At 37.6% G+C, this 25103-nt stretch overlaps 3 protein-coding genes across 3 annotated transcripts; all 3 read right to left on the reverse strand.

The window, feature by feature from the left end:
* Nucleotides 1-1302: 1302 nt before the first annotated feature.
* On the reverse strand, nt 1303-3178 carry hoxd10a (homeobox D10a). The gene is made up of 2 exons (XM_029459271.1): nt 2431-3178; nt 1303-1700 (listed from the first exon to the last, which is right to left on the reverse strand). Exons 1-2 carry the CDS (start codon nt 3176-3178, stop codon nt 1426-1428), a joined length of 1023 nt encoding a protein of 340 aa, XP_029315131.1. The 3' UTR covers nt 1303-1425.
* A 4024-nt stretch (nt 3179-7202) lies between these two features.
* hoxd11a (homeobox D11a) lies at nt 7203-8849 on the reverse strand. The gene is made up of 2 exons (XM_029459287.1): nt 8057-8849; nt 7203-7438 (listed from the first exon to the last, which is right to left on the reverse strand). The coding sequence occupies exons 1-2, from the start codon at nt 8847-8849 to the stop codon at nt 7203-7205; spliced, it is 1029 nt and encodes a 342-aa protein (XP_029315147.1).
* Nucleotides 8850-13637: 4788 nt separating this feature from the next.
* On the reverse strand, nt 13638-14920 carry hoxd12a (homeobox D12a). The gene is made up of 2 exons (XM_029459499.1): nt 14371-14920; nt 13638-13876 (listed from the first exon to the last, which is right to left on the reverse strand). Exons 1-2 carry the CDS (start codon nt 14918-14920, stop codon nt 13638-13640), a joined length of 789 nt encoding a protein of 262 aa, XP_029315359.1.
* Nucleotides 14921-25103: the final 10183 nt, after the last annotated feature.

Genomic DNA, 25103 nt, shown 5'->3' on the forward strand with positions numbered 1-25103 from the left:
GTCCATCTGTGTGCTGCTGTCTGGTAAGGTGAACATTGTAATTTCAATGTAATATACATCTCGCACTTTATTTATAGTAGGATTTCACTATTTTTGCTTGTTTTGAAGGAGAGTTTGTTGACTTTCAGTGTAAAAAAAAAAATCAAATTTCAAGGGAAATAGATGAGATTTATGTCAAACATGCAGACTGGAGATCAGACTGATCGTTACATCATTTCATCACATATAATCCTAAAATATGAAGTTATTCTGCACAATGAAAAGAAATGCTACGTGGCTACTGAGGCCTGTGTCGCTGGGAGGGAAGGAAGAGTTGAGTCTTGCCTGTGAATTTGTGCTTGAACATAACTTACCCTCGCCTGATGGTTCTTATAGACTGTTAGTTTAGTCACAAACAGGTCTGGAAATATAAAAAAAACACCATGTTTATTTGATTACAGAACCTCCGCCTCTCTGCGCCTTTCTGCTGCACTCTTCGTGCACACAGAAAGCCTTATATCGTATTTAGATTATTTTAGTGTTAGTGTTTTGTGATGTATTTCACAAACAGCAGTTTCTAGTTTTCAGATAATCTTTAGTGAGCTGAGATATATTTAAAATCACGTGCTTGTTATTGTATCATAACAACTAAAAAACCGCATGTGCTACAACTGCTGGTAGCCCACTAACTAAATATTTGTTAAGTTTTTAAGGTTGTAGTCTCATCGTCAAACAATTAAACTCTAATTTAGTGAAATTAGGAACACATTAGGATCACCATTTATTTTCTTGCAGTTAAGTGTAATAGGCTCGTTAAACAAAAAACTATTTTTATTTTTCCCCCTCCTCTTCATCACCATTTGAAGCGAACTAATCCCTGCGTCAATGCAAATACCGCAGATGTCGGCGGTGACATGGCAGTCACTACTAACTGAGATGCTTGTAGATCAGGGACTTTGGTGACATAATCCAACACAAACCAATATAATTTTAAACAATTTATTGCAAGATACATGCCACAAACATGCAATAATTTCACAGATAAACATTGTTTTTTTCCGCCATAGAAACATTTCACTGTTCAGCAAATTGCTTGCAATTACTGTAAAACAAATGTTGCACTACACGACAATAAATGTGCTTTCATGACTGAAAATGAGAGTATCTCTTTTTACAAACAGCTCGCCATCGCGATACAATAGAATATCCATGTCTACAGGGAAGAAATCTACATCTCCAATAATTTAAGACCAAAAAGTGTTACCCTGTGATAAAATAAAGCAAATACACGACGCCACAGAAAGTACTAAAATTGGCTAAGGGCCTATGTATATATATATAGAGTCACAGTTTCGTTGAAATTGAAGATAAACGTCCAATGCAACTAAAGCATCAAACTGAATATGAGAGAAATTAACAGACAGCTAACCACAGATACATGCACGCTCACGAAAAGGTGAGATTTGAGGTCAGTTCACGGATGCGGTTCTCTCTGTTCATTTTCTTCAGTTTCATCCTGCGGTTCTGAAACCAGATCTTGACCTGCCTGTCGCTCAGGTTGACGCCCCTGCTGATCTCTAGGCGGCGCTCTCGGGTCAGATACATATTGAAGAGAAACTCCTTCTCCAACTCCAAGGTCTGGTGCTTTGTGTAGGGACATCTTTTCTTTCTCCCACTTTTTGCAGTTAACCAGTTGCTTGTCGCTGTGTCGCTTATGCAGTCTGTAAAGATTCAAATCAGTTAGTGATTCAGCTCAAACAAACACACCTACTGCTTTGGATTTTACCTCTGGGAAATATCACACAATAATATTGTTTATCCCGGAATAAATACAATTCAGGGGTATTTTTAGTCACCTACACTAATATAAATACACATTAAATGAACCCCCAATTGATGAAACCTTACACCAGGAGCACATCTTTATACAGCGTGAAGCATTATCAAAACAATCTATTAATTTCCTGAAAGCTTCAAATGCATTACCATGTTTGTTTACATTTTAAACAGAATTTCAAACAGTGATTTTGTCCCTGTTCTAGTTAAAGTTACACAATCAGCTATCTACAATTACACAGCTGCAAATTAACCTCTTTCAGAAACTCCTGGATTGAATTGACCATTTATGCAACACATATAGCTTAATAGTTGCTTGAGTTACATTTTTAGTTATTTTAAAACAGCGCAATGTGTCAAATATAAAGCAACAGAATGTGAAATCATTCTTTAATGCACATTTTAATTTAAATACCTGAGTTAAGGCTGACACACATCTGCATGCTGCATGGTAAAACCATTCTCTGTTGCCCATTACTGCAACCTGAGAAAGACTCTCATTAAACATTACGACTTTAGGGTTGTTTGTGTTTTATACTTGGTTTTATGATGCTGGAGCCTTCTCAGCACTGCAGCGCCACAAGATAAAAGCTTTCACTACTGTAGCCAACCCACCTTTCCCTTCCTTCGGTAGCAGCTCAGGGCTGGACACCGAAGCTTCCATGGAGCAGGTTTTCTCCCCGGAGCTGGACCTTGGATCAGGGCTTTCTGCGGGGACCGGTGTCCTTGATGTCTCGGGGTTTTGCGGGACGCCTTCACTTTTCTTTTTCTCCTCTGCAAAATTTGAAGACACCGAGGATGACTGCGGTTTTGGGGTGACCCGGCTGAGCTGCACCAGTGTTGGGTTTGGACTCGGTGGCGCATGGCAGTAGTGTTCTTGATGTTTCCCATTCGCATAAGTTTGGCTCAGTCTGAAATAGCCCGGGACCGGGATCTCGGGACCATCGACAGGACAAGACTCGGAAATAACGTTAGAATATGCAGGGACCTCTGTCGAGCTGACTTTTTGTGCTCTCTTTTCCGAGTACATGCAGCAGTTACTCTCTTCCTTTATGCTCTGTGAAAATGTACAGTTTGTCATCTGACTGGACGGCTCTATTCTGCAGAGTCTATTCGGATCAGTCCAGTTATCTATTTGAGGTATGTAAGAGTGGACATTCATGCCCATATTTTGATGGTTGACCTCCCCTCTTTTGCCGAAAGACGGCAGGAGTCCACAGGTTTGCATTCCGTAAGTTCCCATTTCTGAGCCAGACGGCATGTACATGTTGCTGCTGGAGTAAAAGCTGTCCGACCTGCAAGCACCAATTAAGGAGTCCACTAAAAATGTGTTTGCCGCAGGAGAGCTACTGGGAAAGGACATTTTGGGGGGTTAAGTTCTTTAGAGGAGAGAGATGTCCTTTGTAAGATGACATATCTAGGAAAAACAATCTCCGTGTAAGTCAGGATGCCTCCCGACCACATGACAAGCCCACCAATGAGATTTGAAAATGGCCTTGAGACGCAGCCTCCTATCCCTGCACACACACTCGTGCTGCAGATGCAGACGTGGTCAACAGCGACACCTACAACACGGACTTGAAATTGTTTTTTTACAGACCTAACAGAGGCTGTTCAACCAAAACTGAAACAATGACATTTTTTCAAAAAGAAAAGACAATTCCAGTGACATCAGAAATTAGTGCACCTTCATTTGGATCTTTCATGTGCAACAACTGAAGCTCTATGCAATGTTTTCAATTAGTTAAATGCTTCAAATGATATATGTGTCTTTGTGTGAGAGACTGAGGATAAGGAGTGTGAATGTGTGCGTGTAAAATGCTGCTAATATGGCGCATAGAAGACTATTTGAAAGAATGTAACCATCTCTACTGAATTTAATGTTTTTTTTAATGTATATCAACCGTTTACTTCAACAACACAGTCCACATTATTTGCATATATTTTATTATCTCTGATGTATTTGAAATGAAATAACGGATAACAGAATAAAGATGACACATTGTTAATTGTTTGCTCTGTCAATCTTTCATTTTTACAGGGTTTGAGGTTGTTTAATACGATTTTCTTTCCTGTTAATTTGTTCCTAATTAAACAGCACTAAGCTCAGATTCAAGGACAACGGCCATTTCGATTCCCTGCAACATGTGCGCATTAAAATAAGAAATGTAGAAGTTAAAATGTGTGCACTATTCACTCAGTTGAATTGATAAGCTATAAAAACTCTGTATGCATGAGCAGTATAACCCTGCAAGGCTTTACCTTTCAGAAATTCCAATTAAGACGGATAGAAAACGGTCCTTTATTATTTACACAGATTATTAAGCACATTATCTTTATTTGCATTTATGTACAGGTATTGCAGAAGTTCAAAATAAAAACGTGCCGGTGTACAGTCTGGGGATTATTTTGCTCAGGGCTCCATTGTTGTTGTCTTCAAGGAAGGCAAATGTGTGCAAGATAAACAGCGTGCGTGTTAAACTCAGGGGGCGAAATAAAAAACACTTTCTTAGCTGAAATTTCCATCGACTGAAAACCTGAAGTCAGAGCACAATAATTGCAACGATCCTACCAGGTCTGTAAAATTAAAATAAACACAGCAAATGCATCTTAAAATAATTGTATCTTTGGTGTTTATGCAACAAGTTTTAAATATTCATACAACTTGTTTGAGAGGCTGTGTAGATCTGTCTTCAATGCTTTTAGATATTTACAGTTGCTTTAAATGAGCATATAGTATGCAAATCATCTCAACATCACAGGATTCACACACAACAAAATAAAAGCTCGTTAACCCAAGTTTAATCACTGAATACGTGTAGAAAATACATTCCTCATTATTCCATGTTGGTTCTTTTAAAAGAAAAAGAAAAACATTAAACCGAGACATCTGACAACACGGACACCATTTTGTTTTTAATAATCATGTTTCTAACAATGACAATTGCTCAAAGATAACATTGGACTATTTTGCATATCGTGTGACGCACTGAACTGAAAATAAACTTTAACATGGGAGTATATTCTTTAGGTATAATCAACAGTTAATACACGCACAAAATGTACACAAGTACCGTAAAAGTGAAAGAAAAAAACAAATTGATCTCTGGTTATGTAGTAGGCTAATAATAATAATACAAATAATAATAACAACAATAATAGCAACAATAAAAATAATAATAATTTAAAGCGAATACAAGGACACCTGCTGACCACAACAAACATAAGGGAAGAGTATAGCCTTTAACATTTTAAACATAGGCCTAAGGGTACTAGAATAAAGGACACCGATATTGTTGTAGATTCAGACAAAACTTATGTCCTTTGTTGGATTAACTGTCACTCTTATATTTGTAAAAAGCAAATAGCCAGACGCAGATAAACGATCACTTAATAGCAGTTACACAGCTGCAAATTTAAATGAAAGGAAAGTAAATATAAAGCACATTTACGTCAATAATCCCCCACAATGCCATAGTATTAGGAGTCTGCAGAGATATATTTCAGAAAAGGTTGTGCGGCCTTCAGATAAAAGGTCGAAGTCTGTATTTTAAAAGGTTCAGATGACAAAAACACGGAGTAGAATTATATAAATTTCTTTTGTTCTTTTAAAACACTTGAACATGACTTGTAAATGTAATTGCCGTCTGGACGACAAGGGAGAAGCAGAAGTTAAAGTGGGCACTGAGTGAAATAAATACTGCGTATAGTGTTCTAAATGTCTTAATATAAACTTTAGTCTGCAGGGTTGAATAGAAGAAAAAATTAAGTGATATTGGACTTCTTTTTTAATTAAAAAAAAATTAACATCACAATTACAATCTGTTGAGAACACAACAAAGACCGGGCCACTTGATGCAGTTAGAATTAGAATAAAAACAAAACCTTTGTTAAACGGATGATTCCTCCGCTCAATGACTTTCATGCAGGGTAGATGTTAAATTTGGTTAGACTCTGTATTTCCACTAAACTGCAAGTCTGCCCTCATGTGGCTACACCGAGAAACGAAGTGAAACACCCTACACAGTTGGTAATGTAATTTCACTGTAGGACATGATGACAAACCAATTAAACGCTTAATGAACTCTCAGTTTTCTAATAGCTTTTGGGAAATAACCGTAGATGTGATGCACGCAAATGAAATAAACATTCATCTCCAAACTTTTTTATTTCCATAAAGAACGCTGAAACAAGGGGTGTAATTGTTGCTGCATAGAGCTAAAGTGAAAATAATCACATGTATGATCAATAAAGCGACTGTTTGTTTGGAATGAATGCGTTTATTTACTCCTTCTCTATGACTACAAAAATAACAGAGATATAAACTATTGAGGTGAAGCAAGGCACTCAGCCGGGGGTCACTGGATAGAGGAGCTGCACAAAGATGGAAACGTTTCACCTGCATTAACTCAAGATGGAAACGCGCTTTTTTTGTGTGTGCCAACAATCGGGAATCTTTCTCCTGTGCAGCAGATTTAAAAGCGTCAAAGCCAAATTTCGCCTCTTCAGAATACTAGAAAATCTGATAAACGTGAAAAATTACTTGTGGCGGTCCTTGTAAGAATATCCTTCATTATATCAAAGCTAATGACTACCATTACAAGTGCCCCAATATGTCAAAAGGAGCTAAATATGGACCGGGATGCACAGAAAACTCTTGAATTCTCCAAATATGTGTAGCCTGGAGAGGAACTACTTTGAGACAGGATCAGATCTCTTGAGGTCTGGGGGTTGGGAGACCAAAATCCAATGGCCCCCTATTTAGACATTTACAGCTACGTTTATTATACTGTCTAGACGGTTCAAGGTTTAGTAAACAATCCAGTGTTGAAAGCAGAGGAAATAACGGGATTATACAGTCCGACAAGCGCCAAATGTATCCATTGATGAATCTTTAGAAAATTTCCCCATTTTCCACGTGTTATTTCTGTTGGACTTGGTTAAGTTCATGTGACAAGTTTCGGGACTATGGTACATTTGTCGTGTCTCATGTATTTGTTACACCACAACGTGCATTACATGCGACTTATAAATGAACATTACGCAAGGTAGAAGCCTACATATATTTGATATAAATAATTTTAAAGCACAGCTCGCGCTTTGCTGGAATATTTGTTGCCAGGAACACGAAAATGTGGGAACACAAATAAATAAATTTAGTTTTTTTGGTAGAAAATTGTTTTCCCTAATGTCAGATTCATGTCAAATAAAGTGTTTAAACAGGATGATGAGAGTTCAAATATGCAAAGAGGTCCAGTCTTTAAGACGTGCGTGTACAGCTCCTATTTTACTCCCGGGTGTGTGTGTGTGTGTGTGTGTGTGTGTGTGTGTGTGTGTGTGTGTGTGTGTGTGTGTGTGTGTGTGTGTGTGTACAACTATGTCAGGTATCAGAATAATGGATTCCCAGTGAAATACTGTAGGCGGTCGCGATTCAGCTTTTTCTCTTTCATTCTTCTGTTCTGAAACCAAATCTTCACCTGCCGATCGGACAGGTTTAACATCCTGGACAGCTGAAGCCGCTTCTCTTTGTTAATGTACACGTTGAAGAAAAACTCTCGTTCAAGTTCTCGAATCTGGTATTTGGTGTAAGGACACCTTTTCTTCCTGGACTTGGTTGATGAACCTGCAAAAAGAAAAGAACACGTGGAAAAATTGAAGAAAAATGTAGAATGTCTAATGCAGTTAACAGGTTGACAGATACGTTTAATTATTTATTTATTTCTGCACAAAGGCCCTCTCTGTGTAACACACACACACACACACACACGTACACACACACACACACACACACACACACACACACGTACACAGACACACACACACACACAATGAGAGAAACAACAGCAGAATTTGCATTCAAATAAACTTACATTGCAGTAAAGTTTATGCAGAGCATTCCCTAAAGTGTTGTTATACCTGCACAACATTACCTATAAACCGATTAAATAAACTTTAATAAAACGATTTTATTGAATTCCCTATCAATACAAATCACTTCCAGCCACATAGTCTTGTTATAAGACACAAGGCAATCTTTAAAGTACGGTTAACTTAACGGGTTTCCCATTGTAAATACCTTTACAACCGTAAACTGAATCTTATAGGGATATAAAAGCTTGTGCATGCTTATAAAGAGGCACATAACCCTGGACGGCCACGTTGGTGGACAGAGTGCAGTTCAGACACTCTATTGTTTAACTTGCACACCTTATGTCCCAGACAAAGAGAAAAAAGCACTTACTCTGTTGGTTGCTCTTGTCGCCGCAGTTGGAGGACGAGTCCTCGTCGGCGCTCTCGCTCGGGTCAGCTTTGTGCTGCTCTAGTTTGGTTAAAGCCTGATTGTTATTCTCAGCATCTCCGGGAGCAGCAGTGTCTGTCTTTTGTCTGGGGAGCTCCGCGTTGTTCTTGTCCGATTTAGGATTTTCCAAAAACTGGTCGAAGACCTGGGGGAGAACCCCAGTTCGGCCGACACCGTTGAAGAAATTCCCCCCATGGTGGCCGTACAAGGACTCGTTTTTGAATATCACATCCGCCCTGCTGCTGGAGGACTGGATCAAGTCCCGATGCATTATCTCGTCCGAGTAGTAAGACGCGTAATTGCCCCTGTAGTGCCATTTGCTGGGATGGTCCAGTCCATAATCCCTGAAAGCGACTTCTCGAACAGGTTGGATTTGGGCTATATTGGGAGAATAAGGGAAATTAATCTGACACGAAGTAGTCTGCGGTAAAAAGGAGGAGACTGATGTAAAATCGGGCGTCGAAACGTAATAAGTACAGCTCGGTAAATACATATTTGACGCACAGCTGCGATCATCGTATTCCGTCATATCTCTTCTCCCCCTTTTCCTCTTTGCAACCGAGGAGAGGAATTGGCAGCTTGACTGTGTTAAACTTTGTTCATCTATAGCACCACGGGCGCGTGGTAAGACCCCGCCAGGGAGAAAAAATCGGAAACGTAGGCAGACCTGCAATACATCTTGATCGATTCTTGAGGTAATTGTGTCATGTGATCCAGCCAAGAAATTACCATACATCAATATCAGTCATTAAAAACTGTCCGGAGAAACTCATGTGAGCGCATGCGAGACACTTCATTGGCTCCCTGGCTGAGGAGGAAACTCCTCTCCAGCCTTATTGCCCTATAGCTCACGGAAAAATAAATTTGTGAACCACTGCTGGAATATTTTATTGAAAGCTTTACAGCATCGTCGTCATTCTATAATGACAGCTGCACGCGTTCAATCGCCAATAGATTTGGGCACTTTGGAGTAGGCACAATGCGTTTGTAGCAACAGTTAGGTTGGAAACATTGAAGTTGACCTCTGCATTTAAAGCAAAGCTTGAGGAAAATGGCACCAAGGCCACCGTTCATGCAATTTCGCTGCACAGTCAAGAAGCCTGTGGGATTCACAAGCTACTCATTAAATCGGTTTTATGCAAATACATTTTAAGGTTCATTGCGTACAATCGCCCCATGATGGTCGGGAGACATTTAAATACACAACAAGAAAATACATTGTCGGATATATTTCTTTGGGCCTGCAGCATGCTGAAAACAAAGGCTCAGGCGCCACACAATGACTATTGCTATGTGTACTAGTGCTATGACAAATTCTTGTATAAAGTATAGCCTACTGCACAGCATGCAAACAAGCATGTGTGCGTCAACTTTACCCCATGTTTGTATCAGAGTGTTAAAACATTATATCCTTTTTCTTTTGTTACACCTTAACAATAAATGCAGATGAACGCGCGTGAAAACAGCCAAATAAAACAACCCACGGTATGCTAGTGGGTGCAAAATACAGGGAACTTGAATTTGGATGCCACAAAAACATAAGCTATAAGTCAATCGTAAGCATGCATCACTAAGCACATTCAGCATGGCCAAGTCCAAAAACGACTGGCTTTGACCGTCTGTGGTCTAGGTGATGTCCACAGAGCATTCACCAACAAGCCTCTGCACCCAAATCCTTTTATTACACGAAGGCAGCCATGCCAGCAGAGTTTAGGCCCTTCTTCTCGGTGGAGAAAACGCAGTTAAAACACTGGCGAACGGATACACATATCTTTTTTTGCCTGTGAGTATGATTTTTATTTTCATACTTTATTTTATCACTCGTGAGAAAGAAGAAAAGGGAAGAAAACTGTTTAAATAAAAGCAGGTAGTTTTTGCAGGCCTGATAATTCTTCACATTGAACACACAACTATCATGCAAATTGTGCGGTTCTATGTGGAACCGCAGCTATAATTTCAATGCAAATGAATGAAAGTATTGTAGTCAGAGGACAAGAAGATTCTTCACTGCTTTAAGCCTGGAGGTCACACGCAATGTGGAAGTATCTTAAAGGCGGCTGGGTTTATTGTTATTGGGGGTAAAATCAGCTCTGTTGTCGGGTTCTCTGTTCCCAAGCTTTATCACATTCACACCCATCGGGCAGTTTAAAAACACGCAATACAGTTCATATTTATGTACAAAAACTAGAGTAAAATTTGTAAATTTCCAAAACTAATTAATCTGATGCACAGATTAATGAGAGAAAAAAACACATTTAGTCATCACCAACAAACACCAGTTTTGCAGTGAAATTTAAAAAAGTGTGTCGTATTAGACGTCATTATTTTAGGTTCTCAATCAGACAAACACACAAAGTTAAGGTGACCTGTTGCTTGTCACTTGTGTGACTGCTTCTTTTATGTTGTGGCTTTTTTTTGTCTCCGTTTGTTGTGAAGCATTTTTTTAAACGAGGATTGGTAATTATTACCATAATCATTATTATCGTCATTATTCTTCGAGCAGTTTTGCACTAAAATATTGTCTAATGTTTTATGTTCTGAGCGTTTTACTGTAACTTATATATACGTGCTCTGCAAAAACATTTTCTCTTCAACATGTTGCATTTCAAATTACAGTTTTACAAGTTACAATTTAAAGTTTTAAAGGAACCAAACATCACAAAACAAAATAAGCAACTACAATTTGACCAAATATAAATAAGAAGCTACTTTAAAAATGTCGATATTTAGTTGAACTCATTTCTACATCCTCACAAAGAAGTAGCTTTGTGCTAATATTGTGGGAACTAGCAATGCACAGCCTGACTAACTAACTTGACCTTAACTTTGTTTGGGCGCCCCCACTATCTTAAGGAGCTATATGACGCCGTCTGGCTGCGTTTGGCAGTAAAGCAATAAAACAACAAATAATGAAGGAAAACGTTGCTTATCAAACGCATAGAAAACTCAGTATATCCGTTTAAAATAGTCTGAGCAATAAACACGAATAGTAAGTGGAACATGTGTGGGAACGATTTTAACCTGAGTAAAACAGACAAACATCGAGTTGGGACAACAGGCCAACAGCATACGAGTGTGAAAGTGTTAATTGTGTGCAAAATAATAGCAAGTAAATTAAAAAATTACACAATTAGCCACAACAGCTCTACAAAATAAAAGACCAGAAGTAGGGAAAACTGATCTGTAACAGTCACTTGCTGGAAGAACCATGTCTTCGCGTTAAATTATAAATGGTTTTAAATGTTACTCTGACTCTCATGAGCCTTTAATATGACTGCACGGTATGTTCTTGTTGCAGCGACTCAGTTATGATGACGTGACAATGATGTAATGGGAGGGTTCCATTAATAGATTCACTCTCATGTCACGTTTCACGTATATAGGCCTACTGGGTATGTTGGTGGTTGACAATTTTTTTGATAGTTGCAGTTAAAGCCTTTCCCTTTAAAAAAAAAACGGTCCGACCACGTGTAACCTGTAGGTTTCAACTTTGCCAATTCTCAAACAGTTTTAAAAAACCCCAGCAAAGTGTGTGTTTTTTGGTAAATATAAACAATGACCCAGCTAGATATGCTCATACCAAATACACCCCAGCAAAATCGCTTATATTACGCACAGATGAGACTGTTTAGGGCGTTTAAAGATGATATAATATTACAAACAAATTAAAGGATGCATATTGTATGACTTCTGAATCACAGCAGAAAAGGTTTCCATTTAGTCACAGCCACATTAACCTCCTACTGACATGGAGGTTTTGCCTGTGTGTGTGTGTGTGTGTGTGTGTGTGTGTGTGTGTGTGTGTGTGTGTGTGTGTGTGTGTGTGTGTGTGTGTGTGTGTGGTGTGTGTGTGTGTGTGAGTGTGTGTGTGTGTGTGTGTGTAATCTAAACAGTCACAAAAGAACGTGTGACTTTTGTTAAGAACAATAATGATGAAGAACCAATCAAACTACAATTTTGAAGTATTTGCTACTGAATTCATAAGGTGATGTTTCAAACATAATATTTCGATTTAGTTTTTCTGATTAAGTATTTTATTTTTTTATATTATTTAACCTTTGTTATATAATATAACATTAGTTAAATAACCTGATTTTCCCCCAGAAAGATAATAAAGGCAACACATGCTTTCCTGCCATGCATACATGATCGATTTATAAAGTGAGGAGTTTTCAGTTGATCTTAGATGAAAGGTAACAACACGCACAAAGATCTTTCAATCAGTGCAGGCAGCCAAAAAACACATTGAGGTCTCCAAAGTAAATCCTCTCAACCTCTCTTTAAACCCAGTCAAATTTGGTGGAAGAGATGCTGACTATTAACAAGCATGAACACAACATATACATTTGAAGCCTATAAATTAAACTCGCCATTCAATACACTGCACAAAATTAAACAAATGAGTCACATGATACACAACAACTTGTCTTCAGGTAATTTAAAAATGATCTTTATTTACAAATGTATTCATCTGCAGGTTGCATCAATTTTACAAAACCTGTGTCCGTGCGTAAAAGATGGCTGGTCTATGCGTAATCTTACAAATAACATGCTTTCTGCAATGATTTATAAATGTTATCAATACAGAATGAAATAGCATATGAATTATTCTTTAATTGATACTATATTTAAAAATACTAGATCTACAGAGCAAGAGTTATTCCAATGCCTCTGATCTATAATTCTGCAGTATACTCACGTTAGGATTGCAATACAAAACCAGGTCTGACAACAAAAAACACTCTTAATTAAATACAGTTATAATGTAGTTCAAACCAACAGCATCGACATGTTTTAATTTCCACAAGCACTTGTTTTTTAGGCTTTTGAAGTAAACACCTTTTGGCACGAAATGCGGGGCAATTCTCCTCCACAGACTTTGGCTGTGGACGCGGCCCTACAGAGCAGAAACTGTTACTTTGCTCATACTTTTACAACAAATTGAAGAGGATATCAGGCATTTAATTAAATAACAGTAATTAGGAAATAGACATGCATTTATAATATATTTCGCAATACCGACTTGTTAATGTTTTATCCGTCCGTAAACATGAACTTGACTGTTTGCTTCCACATTGGGCCCACACCATGCGCAGGCGACCATAAAAAAAATACACAAACACATATACAACCATATTCCTGTTTAAATAGGTAATAGTTTTGATAGACTTTTGAGCTGGATGAGAAGCAATTAGGTTTAAAGGTTTATTATTATCCGCGGCTACAGGCCAACTATGAGCCAGGGCCTCTGCGTGTTTGGAGAATCTCAAAAGCAGAAATGACCAATTGAATAGAGTCGATAATATCTGAATCTGCAATGCATTTTTAATTCTATTAATATTATTGAATTTGGAATTGGATACAACTGTAGCCTATTCTATGGCAGGAATTTAAACATTTTATACATCTATAAATACAAGTCCATGGCACAAACCAAAAGGTGTGTGCATATGTGATGTGCTGCAACATTCATAGTACAACACGTATTGTGTGCGCTGCTGGTCATGATCAAGTCCAAAGGTCATCAGTATGCGGAGAAAGCATGTTCGCGCATTATCAGTCGTTTCTTCTTCATCCTCCGGTTCTGAAACCATATTTTCACTTGTTGGTCACTCAGGTCCAGTCTTTCTGACAACTCTTTCCTTTTCTGCCTGTTGATGAATTCATTCATCATAAATTCATTCTCAAGTTCAGCCAGCTGCAGCTTCGTGTAAGGCTTTCTCTTCTTTCTGGCTTTCACTTGCGACGAGCACCATGGGGCACCTGGAGGGAGCGGAGGTAGAAACAAGTTTTATACTTTAAATTTACACCAACATCAGGAACAGGGATATATACTGGTGAGAATTAACTAGTCCCAATGGCACTATAGTGTTGCTCATGTCTTACAAAAATAAAAATGGTTTAATAACATAATAAATATTTGAGGGCTCACCTACTGTACATATAGGAAAATATGGCTGATATTACCATGAACCCAAGAAAATTATATTATGGGAATATTAAAATAATCACACTACAGGAGATATACAGTGGCCATAACATAGTCATATGAACTCATATGATGTCACAAACTAACTCCTAAATAATAATAATAATATTCAACTATGGAAATTGATTAGTCTTTTATAGCTATGTGACAGGAGAATCCGCATAAAATAAGACAACAAAAAGCACTGATCTACTTATAGTCTATACTGTGTAGTCATAATAAATTGTAAATAGTTAACAAAATAGCTCTATAAAACCGGCTACTTAACCTTCTGCAAAAGACGTCCTGGAGCATGTGTGGCTAGATGATGGGTGAATGGGATTCTGCTCCTGTTTGGTGCCGTTCACATTTAGTGGACCTGCTGAATCGTGATCAAGCTGTGCTGCAGGACCGTGAGACCGGCTGTCCAGGTCTGAGTATCCGCGGTCACTGGCATGGTCCCCGGCGTAAACCTCATCTCGCCTCCCAGACTCCTCTGTCTTATGGTTTGTGACCTGAAAGCATCGCGCCGAGTCCTCCAGATGCGCCTTGACGTGACCGCTGGAGTTCGTATTTATAGACAACGGGTTTGACAGAAACGGCGGACAGTAGCCTCCAAAGGCGCGGCTCGGTGGCGGTGCTGCTGGTCCAGACGTGCACGAACTTGAGGAAGTCCACGGGAGCGTGCACACCTCTCTCCTATTGTAAGGGATCTGCAGCCCGGGTATGTGGGCTCCATTACCCCGCAAGTTGGAGAAATACAGCGACTCAGGGGGAGGAAAATTCAACAGAGAACCAACATAGCCAGGATTTAAAGGATTCCGCTCACACATTTCCATGGAGCCTTACTCAAACGCTTCTTGCAAGCCTTTTAGCAACTCCTGAAGAATAAAGGGTAGGTAATTGGTGATTTGTTAATACAGAGTCACGTGATATGCAAAATTTGTTGTTCGCCCCACCCTTGCTCCCAGTACTGCAAAGCAAAAATACCCCATGAGGAAATATTTCGGTATTGAGTGGGTGGGGTGATGAAGTTCAATTCCAACCATCTGTTTGGTCTGGAATTACATAAGAGCATTTGGTTTATGTCAATTTCAATGTCAGGGGCTCTTATTTCGAAAAGCACATGCGTGGAATCTCTTTTGGTATCATTGTGCTGTGCATGAAGAATACCAAGGTGATTGTGTGGACTGATCCATGCACACGGGTAAATGCAGGGCCTTAAATGCACCACAAACCGGAGACAATCACTCATTTCTAATGTTATCAGGCGAATACATCTGCATAGAAAAAGGTCTTCTCCCAGTGCAAAAAATATTATAATTATACAGAATACTTTTGGGATGTAACGTCCAAAATGTTTACTTGCATGGACAGAAAACATTCAAAGTGCAGTATATACAAGTCTTAAAAATCCCTTTTTCCCCCACATGCAATCCCAACAATGTAACAGTAATCCTCACACATTCACAATGTATAAGGTTACATTGTGTTAGATACATTGTTGCGATGTGTTGCTTATCTTGTGGTCACTCCCTTGCAAACAATGAGCTTTCATTCGTGTCGGCCTCGAATACTAAAGACGTATGGGACACACACACGGAAATATATCCGCATTTTCGATAATTCACACCGATTTTTGCAGAAACTCGAATTCGTTATAAAACATTTTTCCGCGTTTACCACCTGCAGGTTTTTAAATAGACCCAATTTCCTTATATCTCAAATAAATATAGTTTACTTCTGCTGTTTAGGTTGATACTATCTTAAAATAGGGAGCTTTAGTTGTTTCCGTGTGAAGAAAAAAATATCATTACAACATAAACATAAATAAAACAGTCATATCTGTATAAAAGTCTAGTCAAAAGTTAGCACCTGGAAATAAACTGCTAAATATTCTCCTTTGGATTAAATAATTTAGCCTATATTATCATTTTACATCTAAACAGTCACATTTATATAATACAAATAGTAAAAATATTGCTTACCTTTAGTAATCCAAGTGCATTTTACTGGCAATACTTAGTGTACTAGTCAAATATAGTCAGCGCTTCTCTATAGAAATATATCCATGAACTCCTCCCATAGAGACTTAATGTGTATCTGGTAAACTGTATGTGTGCGTTGTATAATCACCACTAAAATATTCCCTGTATACAATAGGCTATTACATCTGATACACTCTAACTAACTTTTATTAGGCCTTCATTACACTATTTCTTTTTTCCAATGGAGAGTGTTTTCTGCAGTAAAAGTGCCCCCCTGAAATGTCTTAGGCTATAGGTTTAAGTAAGATATTTGTATATGTGTATGTGTGTGTGTGTGTGTGAGTCTGTGTGTGTGTGTGTGTGTGTGTGTGTGTGTGTGTGTGTGTGTGTGTGTGTGTGTGTGTGTGTGTGTGTGTGCTTGCCTTACTTTATTTATTTGCACAGAGCAATCAGCCTAAAGCCTTTACACTGAGATTGAAAACATACATGTTTAGGGTTTAAACCAGGCAAGTTTCTCAAAACCACTGCAATCATTTGAGAAGTTGCGGATGTAATCCAATAGGTGGCAGTACACGTTCATATGGACTTTATGCTGGCCTTGCTCTTTTCATTGTTTGTCAATTGCTTAATTCTGCATTAAAACATCAGCAGTTTCGGTCATCGCTGGAGTTATGTAGATTTACTGTTTACGACGTCTTTGTGGCAGATTGAGCGACCATGAGATGATGTGTGCAGTGTAATTCAGCAGTCAAGGTAAGGCAACTGAAAAAAATACATAAACGTGTATTTGTTGCAAATTACTGTTCCTAGTATGTTTAAAATGAATAAAAACAAATATAAATTGACATAACATGTATAATAGCGACACTTATTGTAGAGGTGAAAACGACTGAATTTAAAATAGAAAATGTAGATAATTAAATACAATATTACAAAACAATAAGAGTTCACATTTCTGAAAATGAAGCACTGCATACATAAAATAAAAACAGACAACGACATTACAACAGCATGATCTCTAAAGTTGACAACCAATGAAAACTTTCTGATTGAAAGCTTTGAATACATTTTGAGTTTAGTTTAAAACTTTCTTTTTACTTACTCAAGATATCTTCCAACGTTTGTTGAGTGTCTTTCCAATATTCAGGCATACACCGAGAGATGTAGAGAGAAAAAAACCCAGCATGAATTAAATTCAAAACTGTGTATCGCATCAGAAAACTTATGAATAAACTATTCCCAGTTGAAAGAATGGAAGTAAACGCAATCACTTATCAACTTTTATTTTAATCTGTTTTGCTCTGCTATGAATTTCCCCCAAAACTCGGTGTTTTATCACAAACTGTGCAGAGCTGCAATGAGCGTCCAATCTTCTCTTTAAAAATATCAACATGCAATAAGTTTGTATTTGGGACATTCAGGTTTACAGTGTTGTTCCTTGACGTTAGGCCAATAGACTGGGCTCCCACATTTACAAAATTAGAAGTTTTACTGTTCCGTTTTACTGTCATTTATTGCTCCTCGTCCTTCGTTTAGGGTGTCAGGAGCCAAATTGAGGAGCTTCAGTCTGGTTGTTTTCCAGACGCTTTGAAGGAAGATATCCGCCGTCTATTGTCCTTGGTAATAAACTTGCTGCTTCCCTCGTTCAAGTTCTCTTGGCTGAGAAATGTTTCCCTGAATCTGAAAAGTGCTAAAATCTCAGCAGTGTTTAGAGACAGTGGAAGCAAAAGTGGGTTCAGTTTAATCCCATGTTCTATAATTGACTGTATACTGCCAGGTTACAACAAGCATGTGTTCAGTTTTTGCATGGGAAAGAAATATCAAATGGTCTTATTATTTTCTAATTATGTCCATTTTGCGCTGAGGGAACATTTGAAACTCCCGTCTAGCTTGATTCAGAAGTAATATACCCGCAGAGGGTTTAACAGAGCAGGTTTACTAAAGTGTGGATCGCATATTTATCGACTTTGAAATGTTAGGAACGAAAAAGGTGTATGGATGTGAGAAATCCGACAAGCTAAAGGCGCTATCGAAACGTTATCATTTCAAAGAAAAAGAAAAATCTGCTGTAATAAAGCGATCAGATTTTACCTAAAAGAAATTTGAACCCAGGCGTATTAATTAAATCCCACAGTTTGGAGTTTCCCATGGGCTTAACGGATTTGGTCATGTTTCAAAGTAAGGTTCTTATATGAAACTGGAGTCACAGTTTGGGACAAACTTTATAATAATATCCTCAGCGTCTGCACTTTATCCACTGGAGGAAAAACGTTGGTAAAATACTTCACATTTATAGATTATATACAAATTCAAACCAACGTAACCAAAGGTTGCACTGGTGAATCATTTACAATCAAGTTCAGTTTGCACGTACGCTGAAAGACATTATCGCCAAGGTCGCCCGGTTTAAAAAAAGACCACAATAAACCATTAAACAATGTTATGGACTACACAACGTTTTGTTTTGAACCATTGACAACAAGTAGCTCAGGAATGAGTTTAAATCGATGACTAGATAACGTTTTACTTGACTATAGACTACTATAATGTGTTTAGTAAAATAGTAATATCTGTAAAAAAGGACCGCTTTATAATAAACTGCTGAATATATACATGTATTTCTAATGACCTACATATTAGTTGTCATTTTTGATTGAAAGTTAATTCTATTCATATTAGTCTCCATTGTTGATTGTATTGCTATATTACACTGTAGTTACTATTCGTTATTTCGCGCTCGCTTAATTAACATTAGTCTTAAAGCAGCAGCACCTCCAAACCAAAGTTATTGACTGTACACTTACTTTCTTAATGACCAAACCAAGAAAAGCAGAACATTTACCATTTCATTCAGTTTAAGATAATAATACAGAAACATGAGTAAGATTGTTGAAATATATATTTAAAAATAGCCTATAGTTTACTAACTTTACTGACATTACTGTTGCCTTTAACGATGTAATTATACGTTTATATTGAATGAACAGCATCTTGCTATTCCCAGCATAATGATATTCAAACGTTGTGTAATGTTTTAGATTTAACTCATTGTGAAGTGAAGCAGTGGGCAAAGACATATCCAATGTATTTACAAAAGTGGACATAAGGAAACTAGAAAGGTATTGTATTCCTTCCTGAGATGAAATGTAACAAACATTTTTAAAGACTGGATGCGATTTTTAGATATTGTAGGTTAAAGCAGCAGTTAGTTTGGTCCCTGTTCTGTTATTTGGTTTGTTTGCATTCACAACAAATCGCCACTAGATGGCGCTCTCGCGTAAGGAAAGAAGTTTGGAGACCTGCAAAGGCTTAGCTGTCCCAGCACTGCACGAGCATGAAACTGACATAAAGCAACAGCTCCAGCGTTGGTCCAGATCACTGTGGAGGTTTATATTGGAATCAGAGGTACATCAGATGCAAAGATCAAAAGCAAGTAAAGCATTTTCTTTTACACAGTCTTAAGAGGAGGAGGAAAATGTGCCTCAGCATCCCTCATTACTAAAACAATAAATAAAAAAACAAGCCTACATCAAGTAGCCTTGTGCCCATGTGTTTCGAGGCTCGAGCTCTAGTGACATTATTAGGGTTGTTTCTTTTTTACCGGCAAGTCAGTCCTCTTTTTATCAGAGTTATAATATAATTATTATTTTAAAGGACTTCTCCTTTTTTTCTTGTGCATTGCTGTTTATTGTATTTTATATATTTTCTAGACTATGCATTGTCCATCCTGTGTATATTGTTTTTATCAGTATTGTTGAGAAATGTAATATACAGAACAATTGTGTTCAGTCTGTATTTTCACCAATAAAAATAAATCATTTAAAAAAACGAATCAAAAGATTCTCAAAGAAATTCTGGTAATTGAAACTAACATATATATATATATATATATAATAATAATATCTATGCAATTACGTGCTCTCACTTCAACAAGTTGTCCACACGCAAAGCATAGAACTCCACATCTCATAGTATTCATTATAAAGATACTATGCATCCAGTAATGAGTGTGACTGTAGTGGGGCCAGGAAGGAACTGGTAATGAAAAGAAAAGTGTGTAAGAGGAATGCCAATACATAGAATTTATTCTGCAAACACATACTGTATATTCAACAGTTGCACATATATTTAAATACTGATTTAAACCACAGCTAATTAGATACACGTGTATAAAGTAAGATACAAGTTGTGTTAGCAGTTATTTGACTCTGATTTAGAAATTGGTTCATGGTGTTGTTATAGGGACTGATCTCCATATATACACCATTTACCCCTATATCTATACATACCATTTAGGTACAGCACGGCATTCAGACCCCAGTGATAAACTAGCCAAATGGAATATATATGGAAACCTTCATCCGATGGAACAAATGAACACCAAATGTCTCCTCTCCATGTCAACTTGAGTATAGTGGTTCAAAGGTGACAGGTTAAAACCAGTAAATCTAAGATAATAAGTAAATGGTTCCTCTGTGTTCCTTGTGTGCATTAAATCTAATGAAGCTAATAAGAGAATGGTGTCTGTAATAGTTGTGTATATTCACTAGTTATCTTTGTATTGCATTTGTATATTCACCATTCATTCTTGTAATATTTGTATATTTACTAATCATGTGTGCACACTGAATCTCAACTCTCAATAAAAATGTTTAAAATAAAAAAAAGTAATTCCTCAAACCAGAATCTCCTGGTCAGGAGACTTCATATAAAAGGAAAAGTCAAAAACATTTGATGTGCAATGGCTTATAAATCTGCAGACCTTGAATATCACACATGCATATTGTTTTATAGCCCATTTAAATCTGTTAGGATTAAGCAGAGCCATCATTTGGCTGCCTCTTTATGTGGTTATGAGAGCTGCTTATGAGAGCTGGTAATTAAAAAAGGACAATTCACTCAGACCCAGTTCTGTTTTTCATGCAATTGGTCAATTTTACAGTAATTTCAACCTCTTGCGACACGTAAACTTCATGTGAGTGACAAAAAAACATTTCAATAATACAGATTTTGACTTAACCCCTTTGCATGATCTTTCACCACATGCCCAGTAATATCCTAACTGGTTAGTTGTAAGTAGTTATTACAAAAGCCTTATTTAATAATCAGCATCTATCATATTTTGTCAATACCATTAGCCATTTTACAGAATGTGCGTACATAGTATGTGTCAGTTATGCTTTTCTCCAGTGCTGACACAGCGCTATGGATATAGGTCTGGTTATGCAAGACTACACTTTTTATTTTTTGAAGTACTTTAAAAGTATGATAGAGGGCAGATGACAGCTAAAATCCCTCCCATGTTAATCCAGATAACATTTACTTTTTCCATTCTGGCTACAGGTGATGTATCAGCTGCATAAACTGTGTAATTATTCTTTCATTTTTGCATTGTCTGCTGCAGTTAATGGTAGAGGACTGTCTCACTTCTAATTTTGCCCAAATGGGTTCAGTCTGTTAGGGTTTGGAGAAGCTTGGGTCGAGTGATTTCTACTCAGCTGCTATGATTGAGTCAAGTTCAAGGCATTGAAGGATTAATCACTTACAACTTATTTAACACAAAGCAATACTGCAACTTCTACAAAACTAGAGACCAGCTCTAGATAGTATCATGTCAGCAGCAACGGCAAATCGGGCCAGGGGCAAGAAAGAGATTTCTGCAACTCTTACACGTTTCAAATCTCTGCAAGCTGACATTCAAATATCTAAAACATGACAGCATCTTTCATAAATATAAATGATATGTACTTTTACTACAATACAAAATTAAGGGTTTGAGTTTTGGAAATTCTGAATATGGGTCACACTTTTTGTTGAACGGGCTTGATACTTATATTTTAACATTCCTATACATTACAGGTCATTTAGCAGACACTCTTATCCAGAGGGACTTACAGTGAACTAACTACACGGACAGTCCCCCTGGAGCAACTTGGGGTTAAATTCACCCCTGAACAGTGCAAGTGGCAGCCACAATGTGCCTAAAAGTTGCAGTTCCTATAAAAGCCACTAGATGCTGCATCCAACCAGAGTGACTGGATTGAGGTGGCTGAGAAACTCCCCCCTACATCTTCTAATGGACCTTTAATACCAGCCTTTTCACATTAGACCTTTTGACATGTCACAGTAGGAAAAACCCAGGCCATAACATAAATTAATGATGGCTGAATTCCATTTAGCTTCTTCAGTTTCAGCCGCTTTAATGGGACACTTGGATAGAGCAGAGCCTTCGGTGATGTTATAAGTAACACCTGTGCTTTTTCTCTGATTCGTCATAATGTCTACTGACGCCTTTGAAAGCTATATGTTATACCAAGTTAAAAGACTCGGCACATCCTTGGTAAACACAGGTGATTTTAATCATTTGGCTGATTAGACCTCATTTCTGGACTGTGTGGGTGTGTTCACACTGAGATTGATTGACATCTCAGCGACTCTTCTACACCTGTTAGGGCGGGACAACTCACACCTTCATCACTCTTATAGGTAGATTAATGTAACTCCCATCATAGCTCGCCTACCTTCCAGCCTGAACAGAGGTCTAACCAGCAGAATAACTGAAAACACCCGTGGGTCTGTGCAGGGCCTTCAAGGCTTACGCAGATACGTTTTCAGAGATCTTTGGTTGATTGTCAGCCATGGTGGCACCTCAGTTCCCAGACTCCCTCTTTGTCCAGATTTGTATTTTCGCACCTGACACACCTGATTTTACAGCGTTGTCACAATGTTAAAAAGGCACAATGATATGGCCATATAATAGATAATCAGTCAAGTCTCTCCCAAGACTACTTGTTTTTATTCTGATCTTATATGTTGTTGCTATCTGCTGCTATGCAATGCTACTGTGTGCAAACATGGTTGACAGTAGCCTATTGCTCATGTGTGCTTTGTTGCTTCATATTTCTTTGCATAGACAAATATAGGCTACTGAATTACTGAGTAGGGGACGGTATGGTTGTATATTCAAATCTAAATGTTTCTGTTTTGAGAATGCTGATTGTTGTAGCCACTTTCTGAACCAGCCACTTCATTAGGTTTAGAACATCTTGCCAAAGGACTGCAGCTTAAAAATCAGCCAGCTAGCCAAGACCGGCACATTTGTGGAAATGTTAATTCATGTGCATTGTCCTTGTAAATCAATAAATTAAATGTATGACCATACTTTTTGATTGGCACTTTCTTCTCTCCAGCGTTACATATGTATACCTCGTATGTGTTTCATATAAAACATAAAAAAATATCAGTAAAGAATAATCTCATTTATACAGATTTGTTTTTACATTTTCTAGTATTGATCAGTATGAGTGTTTATTATGGCTTTGAACACAATTCATTTCAATCATTTTGATGCTTATTTCATGACACAGGTTAGGAAATTACCATTTTATTACCACAGAAAACATTCTGAATCTAATTCTTTTTAAACCTCAATTCTCAGGAAATTGTTCAAGATTACCTTGAAATGTTGCACACTGGGGACAAACTGGAAAAATGTCCAAAATTACCATCCACATTGAGATTCAGGCTGGTTCTCTATGAACTCTCAAATTTTAGATTCCTATAGACCCCAAAATTTCTTAACAGTATGCTTAGGCAAAGGTCCATTCAGTGTGTGCTGAAGCGCATAAGAAACACAAATCTGTGCCATGAATCAGCCTCTGAAGAAGAGCTTGAAAGACTTCATGTCCAAGTATGAAAAAGAAAATTGCAATGTTCAAAAGTGATTATTTTGCTATTACATTACAGGTCATTTTCATAACTGTAACTGTAGCTTTAAGAATTTAATTATCTGGATTATTTTGCTCATATTTGTTTTGCTCTTATAGTGACAAGGTTCAGTGATATATACGAACACATGGACCAAAGAACATCTCTCGATAAGTCTTTAATCAAACAATGCGACCAATCAAAGGTAAGATTTACAGCTGGTCAAGAGAAAAGATGAGCAGAAGAGTGAGATTTGATCTATAATGCTCAACAATTAATTAAGGTTTAGAGTCAAATTCAAAGATGCATTTCAAATGATTACAGGACAATTCAGTGTCTTAAGGTAAAACTCTTCAAAGATTAATCAGCTGCACAGTTAATCCAGTACATGTATGCAAATGACCTAATTATATTAAATGTAAATTCCCAAAGTTCTTAGGAGAGCAAACCAGTGTCTTATTTGAGTACAATGTTATTTTTTCCAATTCAAAAATAAGAAAATATTGTGTTCACTAACGAAGCGATGGGTTCATTTAACTAAATGTAATGTTTTACAGTAATTGGTCTTATCCTGCGAGTAATAAAACATCATTCTCCTAAATAGGTTAGAACATTATTTTACATAAACACGGTTTTTGAAACAAATGATTAAGTGGGCTGAAATATATTTAAATTAGCTACATGCAGTAAGTTGATATTGAAATTCAAGCTGAAATAGATTCTTATCCTGGTTAGTCTTATATCTGTCAATATTCAGTGTCATGTTCTGTGTTATCCCGGAGGGAAGGGCCGACTTTGTTCTGAATTGAATCTCATTTTGCTCACCAGTATTATAAAAATAGGACAGAAAGTGGGATGTTAGGGAGGTGGCTCTTTGGCTTGTTGCAGCTTCCAGCTCCTTAAATGCCTTTGAAGAAGCCTAATTAAAATTAATTATTGTATTATCTATCTATGAATTGCCATATACACTAATGTTGGGTGGAAATGCTCCAAGAGTGCTCAGGATACACACAAGTCAGGGCATCAGGTAAACTACAGCCCCACATCTCCCATTCAACACCTCTTATCAATGATAGCAATTAATATTAAAACCTGAAGGAGGCGCCAGAGGACGCACAGAGGATAATCTGATGGTGCCTTTATAGTCATTTCACATCGAGAAACCAGGAGTCCATGCATGGGTGTTATGTCTTTACACATCGAGTCTCCGGTAGAGTTAATATAATACATGCATGTGGCAGTAATGTTCCTGTTAATACTCCAACTGCCACACAGATATAAAAAGGTTTCGATTGGTAGGAAATAACTTCCAACATAAGAGATTCTG

This window comes from Cottoperca gobio, chromosome 21 (assembly GCF_900634415.1).
Source record: "Cottoperca gobio chromosome 21, fCotGob3.1, whole genome shotgun sequence".
NCBI lineage: Eukaryota > Metazoa > Chordata > Actinopteri > Perciformes > Bovichtidae > Cottoperca > Cottoperca gobio.